The 14181-nt window shown below is 38.9% G+C and overlaps 1 protein-coding gene across 2 annotated transcripts in view; it reads right to left on the minus strand.

The window, feature by feature from the left end:
* Positions 1 to 431: 431 nt before the first annotated feature.
* ptgis (prostaglandin I2 synthase) overlaps positions 432 to 14181 on the minus strand; it is a 45974-nt gene continuing 32224 nt past the window's right edge. For both annotated transcript variants that reach the window (XM_008110129.3, XM_008110128.3), the window contains exons 8-10: positions 8002 to 8183; positions 5207 to 5358; positions 432 to 4487 (exon numbers count right to left, since the gene is read on the minus strand). In XM_008110129.3, coding sequence (XP_008108336.2) covers positions 4340 to 4487; positions 5207 to 5358; positions 8002 to 8183 — 482 coding nt within the window. In that variant the 3' untranslated portion in view covers positions 432 to 4339. The remainder of the gene's footprint in view (positions 4488 to 5206; positions 5359 to 8001; positions 8184 to 14181) is intronic.

Raw genomic sequence — 14181 nt, forward strand, 5'->3', positions numbered from 1 at the left:
CTGTCGATTTGTTGTAAAACATGTTTTGATGCTTAATTTGTAAAATCATAACGTAATTTGATGTTGAATAGGCTTTTCCTTAATCCCTCCTGATTATCCAAGATTTCCGCTTATCCAATGTTTTGCCGGCCAGTTTATGTTGGATAAGCGAGGCTCTACTGTAATACAATTCAGAGCAAATAATTTGGATTTTACATGACAGTGGAGAAGGCTTTGGATAACTATAGGGAAGAGCACCAAATTTTGTAACATACCAAAGGATCGGGCTCCTGAACTATATAAATGTATGGAGGGTACTTCCCCACTTAAGGGGGTCTCACCAGGCAATGGTCATATGCGTTTTCACAATTCTTGCATTTTGGCCATAAGGACTAGAAATTTGCTCTATGAAAAGAATGAAACTTGACATTATCAGAGTTTTAACTCTTGGATCCAGTATAAAATTCTTTATTGCTTATTTTTCAGTTTTATTTCTGAGCTTTCTATAAAATATTCAGGTGACACAGTCAAAAATAAGAATACATCATCATAAAAAAAGAACAAAAATGTCAATAAAACCGCAGAAACACTGCTTTAAAACACTCTAAAGAGGACCCCCCAAAAGGCAATAGCAGCATAAATGCAACTTAAGCAAGAATTCACTGAAATGGCCTGCCTAAAAGCAAGCAACAAAGGGTCTGAATAATAGACCTTCCTTGGCACTCTGCTCCAAATCTCTTCTAACACATCAAACTGTTCAGTACCTTATTTTTAGCTTTCATTGAACTGTGGGGCACACACAACTTTGCTATTGAGAATATACCTTTCCTTTAGTGCAATCAAGAGGGGCATCTACACCTCAGAATTAATGCAGTTTGACGCCACTTTAATTGACATGGTTCAATGCTAAAGAACCATGGGAGTTATGGTTTTATAAGGACTTTCATAGCGTTGAGCCATGGCAATTAAAAGTTGGGTCAAACTTCATCAATTCTACAGTGTAGAAATACCCAAGATGAGGGGTGGCATTTTTTGGGTAACACCTCCTTTAAAAAAAGAGCTATACTACATATAACTGACCATGAAAACTTGGCTCTTCCATCTCAAGCACACTAAAGCCAATGTGTATTAATTAGAAGATGCATGACAGTTTTGTGAAAAGCTATAGGTTGTAATAAAATTGCATCTCAAAGGAAAAGAACTCATTATGACACTAGCTCAATTATGCCGATCGTTCTACTCAAGTGTGCTGATCACTTCATGCTCAATTTACCTATTAACTGGCAAAATAATCAAAGACTGGCCTTCTGTTCCCTTGCTCCTAATATGCCATGGGCTGCATAAAAATTAAAAACTTGTTGTAATTCAGGAATCCTTCTGCAGTAGTAGGATTGGATTTCACCTTGGGTTGTTATGCTTGTTTGCCTTACCCAGGCATGAGCATCGGTAACCCTTCACACAATTTTAGACTTCATGTCCGATAATATTGCACCTTTGGCTATGCCATTTAAGGCAGATAGGAATTGCAGACTTTAAAAAACCAGTCCCCACTATGCCTACAAGTCTGTCAATCACAGCTTAATGTAAATCAGGGCTCTGCTTGCTCTTTAAGGTCTCAGAGCCCTATCCATTTTAAAATGTGATTATTCTTGTGAAAGCAAACAAAAGCCATGGTTTATATTTTCATGCACCTTTAAACCAGGAACATTTGTTAACCTAAACTCTTCTCTAGACCTGATCCACAACATTTTGAGGGGCACTCCTTCCCTGTCAAAACCCCTCACTCTCATAGGGATGCACGCAACTGAGATCCTGTTCATTGTGTGCTTGGTTTAAGGACTCCAATGGTGCTAGAGTGCATGGCCACGATTCTGAGGTTATCCCATTTATGGCTCTAGGGCAAACAATCTGGTTCCCTCCTCTTAAATGGTTCCACTCTCTTGCCATCTGTGAAACAAAGCTCAGCTGTCCTTCAAACTTGTGACTCTTAAAAAAAATTGGTTCTTTATTTTTTTTTAAAAAATGAACCCAAAAGTGCGTATCAGGAAAGTAACATTCAAAGTGCATTACATTTTGATAACTGCCTGCAAAAACAAAGGAGGAGGAGAGGGAGGAAGAAGAAGAAGAGGAGGAGGAAGAGGATGATGGTGAGGAGGAGGAGGAGACTGCAGGGAAACCAAAACTGACTGATGTTTTCTGTCTTTATATGGCATACTGTAGTAATTGATATTTTATTTATTTACAGTAGAGTCTCACTTATCCAGCATTCGCTTATCCAACGTTCTAGATTATCCAACACATTTTTGTAGTCAATGTTTTCAATACATCATGATATTTTGGTGCTAAATTTGTAAATACAGTAATTACTACGTAGCATTACTGCATATTAAACTACTTTTGCTGTCAAATTTGTTGTATAACATGATGTTTTGGTGCTTAATTTGTAAAATCATAACCTAATTTGATGTTTAATAGGCTTCTCCTTAATCTCTCCTTATTATCCAACATATTCGCTTATCCAATGTTCTGCCAGCCTGTTTATGTTGGATAAGTGAGACTCTACTGTATTTATTTAGGATATTTCTATCCCACCTTTTTCCACAATGCAAACCCAAGGCAGCTTACAAACAGAACACAAACATTAACATCCTTCAATCAGGAAAACAAAATAGATAAAACCATGATAAAACAACAGTCAATAAAATCCCACATTTCAGTTAAAACCATAACCTCTTCCCCAGTGTATCCTCCTCCATCCTGATCACAAAATCCCCAACTCCTACCATGGCTCAATTAAAGGCCTTGTTAAATAAGAAAGTCTTAATCCCCTTCCTAAAGCTGAGTAAAGATGGAGCAGCTCTTAGTTCTTCAGGGAGGGAGTTCCAGAGGGCTGGGGCTGCACCCAAGAAGGAGCCTTCTCTAGTTATGGGTAAACACATATTGGTGCGGGCTCGTGTGTAGATTCGAGTTTCCCTGCTTGATCTAAGTTTGTGTCCTGGGATGAAATGGGGGACACAGTGATCCAGATAAGCTGGACCTAAACCATATAGGGCTTTATAGGTGATGACCAGCACCTTGAATTGAGCCCGGAACCGGACAGGCAACGAATAGAGCTGCTTCAGGATAGGTGTAATATTCAGGATAGGATATTAACAATATGGAACTGTATCTACAATCCCTGACCTCACACACTCACTTAAAAGTCAAAATAGCACTTACACATAGCTGTCAGCACACCTAACTGGAACATATCTTATGCAGGGACCCTTTCTCAGCAGATATTGTTCCTATTACTACATTACTCATAGGCAGTCACTACTTAGGTCCAATGTAGTATGGTAGTTTGAGTATTGGACTAGAATTCCAGGGTTCAGCCAGGAAGCCGTTGATTGCTCTTGGGAAAGTCACTCTTTCTCAGTTGAAAAAGACAGTGTCAGACTTTGTCTTAATAATCTTGCTATGAAATCCATCATAAGTTGGAATCAATCTGAAGGCACATAACAAAATCAAAAGGCCTCTATTTAGGCCTTTGACTAAACAAAGAGATGCCAGAAGAGAAGTGACAAGCAAAATCTTACTTCCCCTCTTTGTTCATCTTCAAATGTATATCTGTGAGTGTATTGGGGGGAAGAGAGAGAGAAAGAAAGAGAAGCAAGGACAGATGGGGCTTTAAAAATGTGGAAAGCTATTGGAGAAAATCAATATGCAACTTCAGAACAAATCTACTGACTTCAGTCATAAGTGGGTATAAAATTGCAACCTAAGTGTTTACAAGATTATAACCTTAGTGATAAAACAGAAGATAAGGAAGTAAAGAACCAGAAAAAAAGATACAAAAATAGTTTCTGACAATCTTGCAAAACAATTGCAAAAGAAACAACAATTTAAATAACTCTTCCAATTTACCATCCCCCTTGCGAATAATAAAAAATGGACCTCTATGGTATTTAGCACTTGGTACTAGAAGAAAAACAGTAAGCCAATAATGAACTACTAGTCATCCTGATATATTTACTAGTTTACTTCATGTTTGTGTTGGTTACATGAAGGTGATTTTCAAAGCTATCATGGGGTGAGTTGTTTCCAATTATCCACTTATACCGCCATACATGTCCAAGAAGGTTGAGCTGAAGCAGTGTGGTAAAAAATAGCCAAACTCAAATGCTGAGGCTTTTGTATACAAAGAGCATACATGTGACACAGTGAACAACTTAAAATGGCCTCTTCATAGTTATTGCTTAGGTCTTCCTTTGGGATTATCATGGAGAAAATGTTTTTCAACAGAAACCAGCAACAAGGTGGTTTTTTGCTGATCAAGAGGTTTCCAGAAGGACTTGGTTAGGAGAAGAAATACGCTGCTCTACTGCTCTTTCAGTTTATATCGAACTATGACATCAATTTCTGGCTGCAACATTCCAAAGCCATAGCGTTCCTTGTCAAAGTCTGGTATCTTTGCCTTAGGATCTTTCAGTTCCAAATCAAAGTATGTTAAGAAGAGAAAAATGCACCTGAAATGATAAAATGATCAGATCAGTAAGGCCTAAGCTGCATAAATATTTTGGATTCATATAAAGCAGTTACAAATATCTCTGGATAGTCTGAATATAATTTCAATAGAACAAATATTATAGAGTTGGCCCTCCAGATTTGGTTTAGATTTCTGTAGATCTGATTACAATTTTCTCTCAATGATCCTCCATTCAAACTCCATGGTTGACCATAAAGTCCTGATGGAGGACCTAGACCAGTGGCTCTCAACCTGTGGGTCCCGAGATGTTTTGGTCTTCAACTCCCAGAAATCCTATCAGCTGGTAAACTGGTTGTAGGCCAAAACACCTGGAGACCTACAGATTGAGAACCACTGATCTAGACATTTCTAGAGAAATGTTTTCTCAAGTAAAAAAAGCTTTTTTCCATTTCATATTTTTTCTACTTTTGATGGGGCCCTGCACCCCTAATCCCAGTGAATATGGAGAAATGATTTTGGTTCTAAAATCCACTTGAACAGAATGCCTATTTGCATAATAGCCTCAATGAATTCTATGGAAAAAGAAAGAGATGCACAGTTTTAATGGGTCCATATTTGCAGATGAAACAACTGAAAACTGCATTGCATCAAAACCTTTCCTTTCCTTGTTCGTTTGAGAGATTTATTTTCTGCCCCAAGCCAAGAATGCTTTCTTTTGATTAATATTACTGTTACAGAGGAAGCTACTTATCCACTCACTGTTTGATACTATTCACTGCGAAGAACTTTCCAATACAGACGTTGATTCCTGCTCCCCATGGCATGGTATAATACTTCAGTTTTTCTCCTCCTTTATAGAAGTCTGTTTTTTCTGTTCCATCGGCATTGAGGAACCTGTCATATTTGAATATCTGGATCAGAAGGGATCAAAAAGTTCAGGAGTGAGACAAACTTTCATCTTATCGTGAACTAACAAGTGTTTAAAATGAGAGTTGCAAGCATTTTAAAATTCTGCAGGATACCATTTGGATGTTCAAACAACAATCGTTTCCCTTAAAAGGTTACAGGATTGGTCCCAGCTATAGTCACACTGAGGGTAGACCAGGCATGGGCAAACTCCGGCCCTCCGGCTGTTAGGAATTGTGGGAGTTGAAGTCCAAAACACCTGGAGGGCTGAAGTTTGCCCATGCCTGGGGTAGACCTACTGAAATCAGTAAGGTTTGTCTCAGGCCCCATCTACACTGCCATATAATGCAGCTTCAGAATGCAGTTTAACTGTATTGAACTGGATTATATGAATCTACATTGCCATATAATGGAGCTCAATGAAGTTAAAGTGTGTTATATGGCAGTGTAGAAGGCGCCTCAGTGGGAGGAGATTAGTATAGTCACATAAGGAAAAAACTGCAATGAGATTCCTTTCATGTTGTTATAGATGCATCCCTAGATAATTTGCCAGTCCAAATAGCATTTTAGTGTTAGTTCATTTTTGGTAAGTTTCTACCTATTTGAAAGATTCAGGATAAGACAAAACTGATATATCTTCCTATCCCTATTTTGGAGTGAAACCTTAAATCCATTGTGATGCAAGGTAGAGAAAAGTGACTTGTTTGAACTGCAGTTCCCAGAATCCATCAAAAACTCACCTTCCCTTTCCTGCCTTTCCTAACAACTTGCAATAATTCTAGACATAGAAGTTGAACATGGTAAAAATGAGAAAATCAATTGCAATATTCATTGGAGATTCTTCCTCACTTCATGTTACAGCAATTAGATATTATTGAGTAGTTTTTTGGTTTGGGCTCCAGAATAGAATACAGGAATTTTATTGCTTTTTGCGATGCTGGTGAGCATCGTATAATGTTGCAAACAATAATTTAATGAGACTTGTATTGCAATAATATCAGCATCATTTCTGCCATGATGGTCCCTGGGAAGCTGTTGTCAGAAGAAAGAATCCCAGTTTGAATCTTTGTTAACAGAGAGAAAATTAATGGAGGGAGGAAAGGAAGGCAGGTTAGGAACACTGAGAAGGAGAAACCTCACTGATATATTTTTAAAAGAGCTTTAGACTGTTGTCACAGCAACGGCCAAAGAAGAATTTCACTCCTCAAAGTGCACCAATGCTGGTCTTTATTTAGTACTGTTTATATAATGCTATTTTAGGGATCTTAAATATACATTCAGAAAACTCGTTTCTTTTCTCTTGGGCGGGGGGTCCAATTTGGCGAGTAACAGTATATTCAAGTTGTCTGATAGATTACTAAAACATTAAGTTATATGGTGTTATATGAGTGAATCATCACACCACATTTACAGAGACTGATATTGTATCAACTGCTGCCATGTTTTTTCAGTGGGAAGTATTAAAACATTCAACATCGAGTCATCGGGTTCAGAGAAAATCAGAAGTGTGGAAAGCAAGTGAGGTGTGTAGATGTGTGTAATCCACTCTTTGTGACTCCAGAATGGAGCTTGCAGCAGATTCGAATTTAATTTTTTAATATTTAAATGGCAGCACAGATGCATTCGGATTTTGCTCCGAAAAGTACTTCTAATAACAGCATCAAGTGACATTCCTAGAAGTGATAATCCCAGTTCAAGTGTTTTCAAATTCAACAGTTCTCATTATGTATCTTGAGTTGTTTCAGCACATGGAGACACTCACAAGCCTTGCACCATGCTGTTGACCCTGGTTGATCCCAAAATGGTAGCCTGGGGACTGTGTGTTTGGAAGATCCAGGGGATGGACTGCAGGGGGATTTCACTGTTGCTTCCCTGCCCCACTTCTGTGTTTTAATACTGACATTGTCAATCATAATCTTTGGACACAGCTATTGAACTAGATTCATTTCCATAAACTGAGCAGAATTTATCCTGGCTCTGCTAGTAATTGAATGCTCAAAACGCCTTCAGAACATCCAGGTCCTCTTTTATTTTAACCTAAGCAGCCTCCCCACTCACATCTCTCTTGTTTTTATTATTTTAGGCCTAGGAAAGGACCAGGAAGGGAAGTAATCTGTTACAAAAAAAAAGAGGATGCACTCCTGGGTCTAAAATGGCACAAGAAGGCCAGAGGGACATTTTGGACTAAAAATGGGAAGATATTTGAAGGATTTGGTAAGGGATGACGCACTAAGGGCTCCTGGGAATTAATGTAGTTCCTGGCTCCCACAGTTGTCCAGTTTTGCTTTAGATTAACATAGACAATCACATCATCTGTGATGGTATCATGTATAGGCTTGGTTTTGTAAAGGCAACTATCTCACATTAGCTTTACCTGTTCCTGGGAAAAGTGAAACTGCCAGAGCTGGTTTGCTGATAGAGACAAACATATTTATGTGCATTTTCTAATTTTCCATGTGGATTTGGATATGGTCACAGTCATGATAAGTGCCTATAGTACAAAATGTATCACTACAGAACTGATTTGAGCTCAAAGGAAGGATGCCACACACTGCATCACATTTTCAAGTTAAGCACAAGCGTACCACAAAAGGAACCTCTCAAAGAAGCTGACGTGTGGGATATGATTCAAAATGGCACTGCATTACCTCTGGCTGCTCATAGATTTCAGGGTCCATTTGAGGGCTTATGTATGGAAAGAGGCAAAGCCTATCTCCTTTTCGCAGGCGGTATTCTCTGCAATCATGTAGTCTCAGACACATGTCTTGAAGGACTTCTCTGGTGATAAAAGGAGCTGCTGTCAAACGCAGAGTTTCATTCAATGCGCTGTCTGCACAAAGAAGAGAACCAAAGGGGGAAATTATGGTAGCCAATAAAAACACAGGAGGAAAGGCGTGGGTGGCTGTCTTTGCATCCAAGCACAAAGGAGAGGATGGCTCGGTTTCCAATACAATGGCTTCCTGAAATTACACAATGAAATGGCTTTCAAAACCTGCCTGCAAATGCAGGAGTTCCTACCATTTCCTGAGCCAGCAACAAATGAAAAGTAATACAAACCATTGTAAATGTGCCAGAACATTTGTTAGAGGTGTATCATTGTAACACCAGCATGAAAAAAATATATGTTTTCAAATAGTTTGAAGAATCAGGTGTCAGTGCTAAACAGTTGTTAATACCAAAGGGATGGGCACAATTATTTGCTCAGGCATGAAGCCCACTAGTGATCTATCTTGTTGGGCTGTGGTGATTATAAGGAAATAACACATACAATTTTGAACTCCTTTGTTCGAAGGATGGAAAACCCTTAGTCCTGCAGTTGAAATGCAACTTTCATAATCCCTTACAGTGGCTATGTAGGTTGGCACTTACGGGAACTGAATCCCCAAATATCTGCAAAACTACTTATAGAGAAGGAAGAGAAAATGGGCATAGCCCCTACACACAGGAACTGTCGCCCTCAAAATTAAATTTTCTAACAGTCCCCAGATGTCTAGTATTGAAGAAAGAGAGATAGGGTTAACATCTAGAACTCATATTTTCTGTGCGCGCATTTGCCTGGCCCTTTTATTTGGATGCTAAATATCTAAATGATCAAAAACTTTTTAAATTACTGCAATACTAGCAATTTGGAAAGGAAGAAAAAGTTTATTGGGGGAAGAGGTCTCACCTCATTTTAGATTCCAAAGGTGTATCCATACAGCACCACACCACTACTGGGATTTGTAGTTTGGGGCAGGGCAGTTAGAATTCTTTAGCCCACATCAATGAATATCTGGCAGAGAATTCAGAAGTCCTAATCAAACTAAAAATCCACCTGTTGAAAGCCTGATACTTTGAGAGCTATCCCAGTGTTACAGTTTTCTAATGTAGATACATTCTAAAACTCAAGTGGAAAGGTGGGATAATAATGTAATAAATATATGTGTGTAAGGACATCTGGCCTGCATTGTCTGTAGACACCTCCAAGGTCATGTGGCCGGCATGACTGCATGGAGCACCGTTACCTTCCTGCCAGAGCGATACCTATTGATCTACTCCCATTAGCATGTTTTCAAACTGCTTGATTGGCAGAAGCTGAGGCTAACAGTAGGGGCTCATCCCGCTCCCCGGATTTGAACCACCAACCTTTCAGTCAGCAAGTTCTGCAGCTCAGTGGTTTAACCTGCTGTGCCACCAGCGGCTCAATCAAATAAATATATTTTTTTAAACCAAGAAAATGAGAACCCAAGAGTCGTGGTTGGAAAATATTATGACTATTAATATTGTGTATATATACTTGTATTTTGTACTAAGCACCCACCCAAAATTTAAGATCAATTTCCATCGAAGAAGAATTGGAAAAGAATATATGAAGACCAGGAGACAATGTGAGAAGACACAAGAAAATACAACCAATTGACTTAAAATTAAAATTGTTATAATCTTCACTATTTTATGAAATGTGTGTTAAAGAAATAGAGATGAAGACTTGGTTGTAACAATGATAACTTTGTAAAAGAACTCCCCATACCCCAACAATCCCCACCCTCTTTGTTTTCTCCTTGCAACATATTAGACATTTGTAAAGATGCAACTATACCATAACAATCATTTTAAAAAAAGAATGCAGACCTATGATTAATTCTGTGCATGTTTGCTTTGGGAAAGATATGTGCATAATGCAGATGGAACTGTGGGAAATATAAAAGACATTTAATGCGTGACACTTTCTCCACATCTACATTATACAAAAGGAGGAATTGGAAATTATCTGTGATAGTCTTTATTTGCTTTCATACAGATACTGCAGGTAATTCATAAAGCCCCATTTTCCACTTCTTTCAGTATAGCAGAGAAAAGAGGGAAAGAATGAATGTCACATGTGTAGGACCTAGACAACATATTGCCTTTTAACAATAACAAGCAGCTAATGTCCATGGTAGTGTATAGAGAACTTAAATGACAATAGATGGGATTCAAAATGCTTAAAAAAAGAGTATGAGGTGATCATTTTTGGCACTGCCCTGTTTCCAAACAGCAAATGCTCCAGAGCGTTTGTTATCCCTTACATAGCTTGGGAAATGCTTCTTATACCACCCAGTTCCCTTATGTGGACATGTTAAAAGGTCTTTAAAGAAACACCTTATCAGAAGATAAGATTGTTCTTGGATTGTGCTATTATGATCTACAGCTGCAGAAGGAGTGAATTATTTACTTTTGTTTGGAGCCAACTCTCCAAGAAGCTACTTTTATATGGATCAGGTGATATTGGGCAGAATTCAATCATGTACTTCTCAGCTGAAGATTTAAGCAGCAGAGCCCAAGCCCACATTCACCATGTGACGTGACAATCTGTCAACAGAGCCTTTTCGTTCCAAGCAGTCGTGCTTAGGACAAACAGTCTTAGCCTTCACCCGTGTTCTCTTGGTTTTAACAAGTGTATTGGGCATCTCCTCTAGCATCCGCAAAAGGTCTTTTGCATGGCATATGCTGATCTTTAACAGAAGAATAGTGTGAAAATGTGTCACTGCAGAGACAAATCAACCCAATGTTAAGAATGGCTCTGAACACAGTTAATGAGTATTTTACTTAAGGAGATCTGGTTAATGAAAAAGAAGCTGTCGACTAATGTGGGATTTATATTATTTGGAACAGATGTGGTAACTTAATAGTTGTGCCAAATAAATTCTCCAGTGAAAGGTTGCTTTAATCTAAGTCAGTGCCTCTATATATAATGAGCTAGACATTGATACTACATTTGTGTTCATTGGCCCACTTATTTATTTCCTGGAAAATCAGTTTGAGACTTAGAAGGATAGCTACAAAGGAACTGAATGAGATCCTCAAGTGGAAAGATATATTATTGAATACCAAAATCAGAATTATCCATTCTACAGTATTTCCAATCAAGGCATTTGAAATGTGATACTTGAGGAAAGTTTCTGTGAATACCATGGAGATCTAAAAAGACAAATAAAAGAGTTCTAGATCAAATCAGACCTGAACTTTCCTTAGAAGTCAAGATTACTCAGTTGAGGCTGTTGTACTTCAGGGATACTGTAAGATGGAAATGAAGGTGCTGCTTTTCAAGATAAAAGACAGAAGGCTTTTCACTTTCTCTTGGGTTAGAGGTACAGACCCAACCACAGTGGAAGCTGAAAAATTGTGAATAAAAACCACAATTTTGTTACCTTGGAGAACATCTTTTCAAGAATTCCCCAGTCCTCCAGTGTGACACTATGATCCATGTCTGGTGGATGTTGACCATAGAGTCACCTGGAGGTCATGGAGATTCCAAAAGATAATATATTATTGAAATCACCACATGATCAAATTCACAAAATAAAACCCACAGATGTGAAGGGCTAAGTATATAAGTAGATCAATTGAAAGAAGCCACAGCTCTGTGTTTGTTAGTCCTGAACAAGATAGTTGACAACTGGGGCTCTTGGAGTCTCTTATCCATAGGACCCCTAAATGTCAAAGTCAACTTGGTGGCAGATAACATGAGTAAAGATGAAAGAGAGGTAATTTTGATGGAAAAATATGGCAAAAAATGTTCCAAACTTTCCACTCAAAGTGAGGGGAGGAGACGTAGCTGATGCTGATTGCTTTTCTCATGTCATGAAGCAGTCAAATCTGACTGGGCACATGACACTATGACATCACACTACATGAGTTCAGATGGGCTAGATCTAAGCATTTTAACCCTAGAGTATCTCTCAAAAATCTTACCTTCAAGGCCTTACATGGTCCAGGGCCGATGTACCTGAGGGACCGCCTCACCCCCTACAAACCCCAGAGATCCCTCCGTTCTGAGGACCAAGACCTGCTGGAAGTCCCCAGTTTTAAGACCTTGCATTTAACTGCAACTAGACGCAGAGCCTTTTCAGTAGTGGCGCCATCTCTGTGGAACACCTTGCCACCTGAAGTCCGTGCCTTGCGGGACTTGTTGGCCTTCCGCAGGGCATGTAAGACACACCTGTTTCGGCAGGCTTTTGAGTTCTGTTGCTGATGTTTTAAAAGGTGCTTTTAGGATGTTTTTAAGATGTTTTTTTTAAAAGATGTTTTTAAAATGTTTTTTAAATTGTTGATTTTAGCCAGTTCTTGTAAGCCGCTCCGAGCCCTAGGGGAGTGGTGGCATATAAGTTTGAAAAATAAATAAATAAATAAATAAATAAAATAATCTTTAAATCTCTGGTGATCCCTTTTTAAAGTTATGATAAAGTTATGATTTTTAACAAAAAAAATGTTAAGAAAAGAAAATTACAAACTCTTTTGTAACTTGTAGTGATCTCCTATGGAATTTCATGGTTCCAGTGAACCCTAGTTGGGAAACCACAGAATAGATTACACTGGCCAATACAAATGTTCCTCAAATGTTAGCCCTCTTTCTGGATTTATATAGCCCATTAATTCCAAAAATGGCACCAGGTTTTGCCTATTACCTCTAGTTTTTGAAATACAATATATATGCTGTATACCTGCTCACCCATAGAAAATCGTAATAATTCTATCTAAGAAACTAGAGCTGATGCAGTCTATCCAATGTAATTTTCTGAATCAGTGCCCCAACTAACCCTAGGAACAGGCCTAAAAAGCAATAATTATTTTTGTTGGGCTTTGTGATGCAACTGGCAATAGAAACCTTCTTCTTCTCCTTTAAGAAAAGTGCAAGAGAGCATTTAGCTTCCTTAATGATTATGTAAGCTCCTGTTAGATTCGGGTGTTGGCCAGTCTAATCCACAAACACTTCCCTTTCCCATTACCAGCCCACATTAACAATAATCACATATTCGCATAAATATTGCAGAAGAAACTCCACAGCAATTTAGATTTATAGTGCATTATGGTGCAGCGTAGGCAAACAAATTAGACACAGTAGGAGCCAAGCAACTCATTGCATTTTGGATATTGATTCCTGGACACAAGAAGTCTGTACAAATAGCAGTGATACATTTCTGCAGCTTTGGTCAATTTCCAGGCGATATTAACCATAGAGTCATCCTAGAGGTCCTAGAGATTTGTGGAGAGGTGTTCTTTCAGGTAAAAATAAACAGGTTTTTTTTAAAATGTGTGTTTCCCACCACTTTTGGATTGGTCTTGTGCCCTAATTCCTCTGAACATGACTATTCTTCTAGTATCAGTATCTGTATCCATTGCTGGTGTTTAAATTTCCAAATCAGGATTCTGCCCAAATATGCAGGATGTTGATACTACCAACTAGCCTGGAATGAAAGAGGGCTCTCTATAAATGTCTAATGTGCAGCTAAACTATAGTTCAATAAATGTCAGAGGAGTAATCCAATAAAGAAAACCATAGGTAAAGGTTTCCCCTGACGTTAAGTCCAGTCGTGACCGACTCTGGGGGTTGGTGCTCATCTCCATTTCTAAGCCGAAGAGCCGGCATTGTCCGTAGACACCTCCAAGGTCACGTGGCCGGCATGACTGCATGGAGCGCCGTTACCTTCCCGCTGGAGCAGTACCTATTGATCTACTCACATTTGTATGTTTTTGAACTGCTAGGTTGGCAGGAGCTGGGGCTAACAGCGGGCACTCATTCCGCTCCCGGGATTTGAACCTGGGACCTTTTGGTCTGCAAGTTCAGCAGCTCAGTGCTTTAACACACTGCGCCACCACCAGGGGCCCAAAGAAAACCATACATGGATATAAAAAGTTTTGAAGTGGCTCTTGAGATTATATGTGATTACATGTGTGAGGCTGTGTATTTGTTACACAGCCACCCACATCCTCTAATAGTAATTGAAGGTCGAATTTAGAAGAAGTCACATTCTCTCAGCATCAGGGGAAGATACTGAGTGACACATAACTAGTGAAGGACTTTATAC

Source organism: Anolis carolinensis, chromosome 4 (assembly GCF_035594765.1).
Source record: "Anolis carolinensis isolate JA03-04 chromosome 4, rAnoCar3.1.pri, whole genome shotgun sequence".
In the NCBI taxonomy this organism is placed as follows: Eukaryota; Metazoa; Chordata; class Lepidosauria; order Squamata; family Dactyloidae; genus Anolis; species Anolis carolinensis.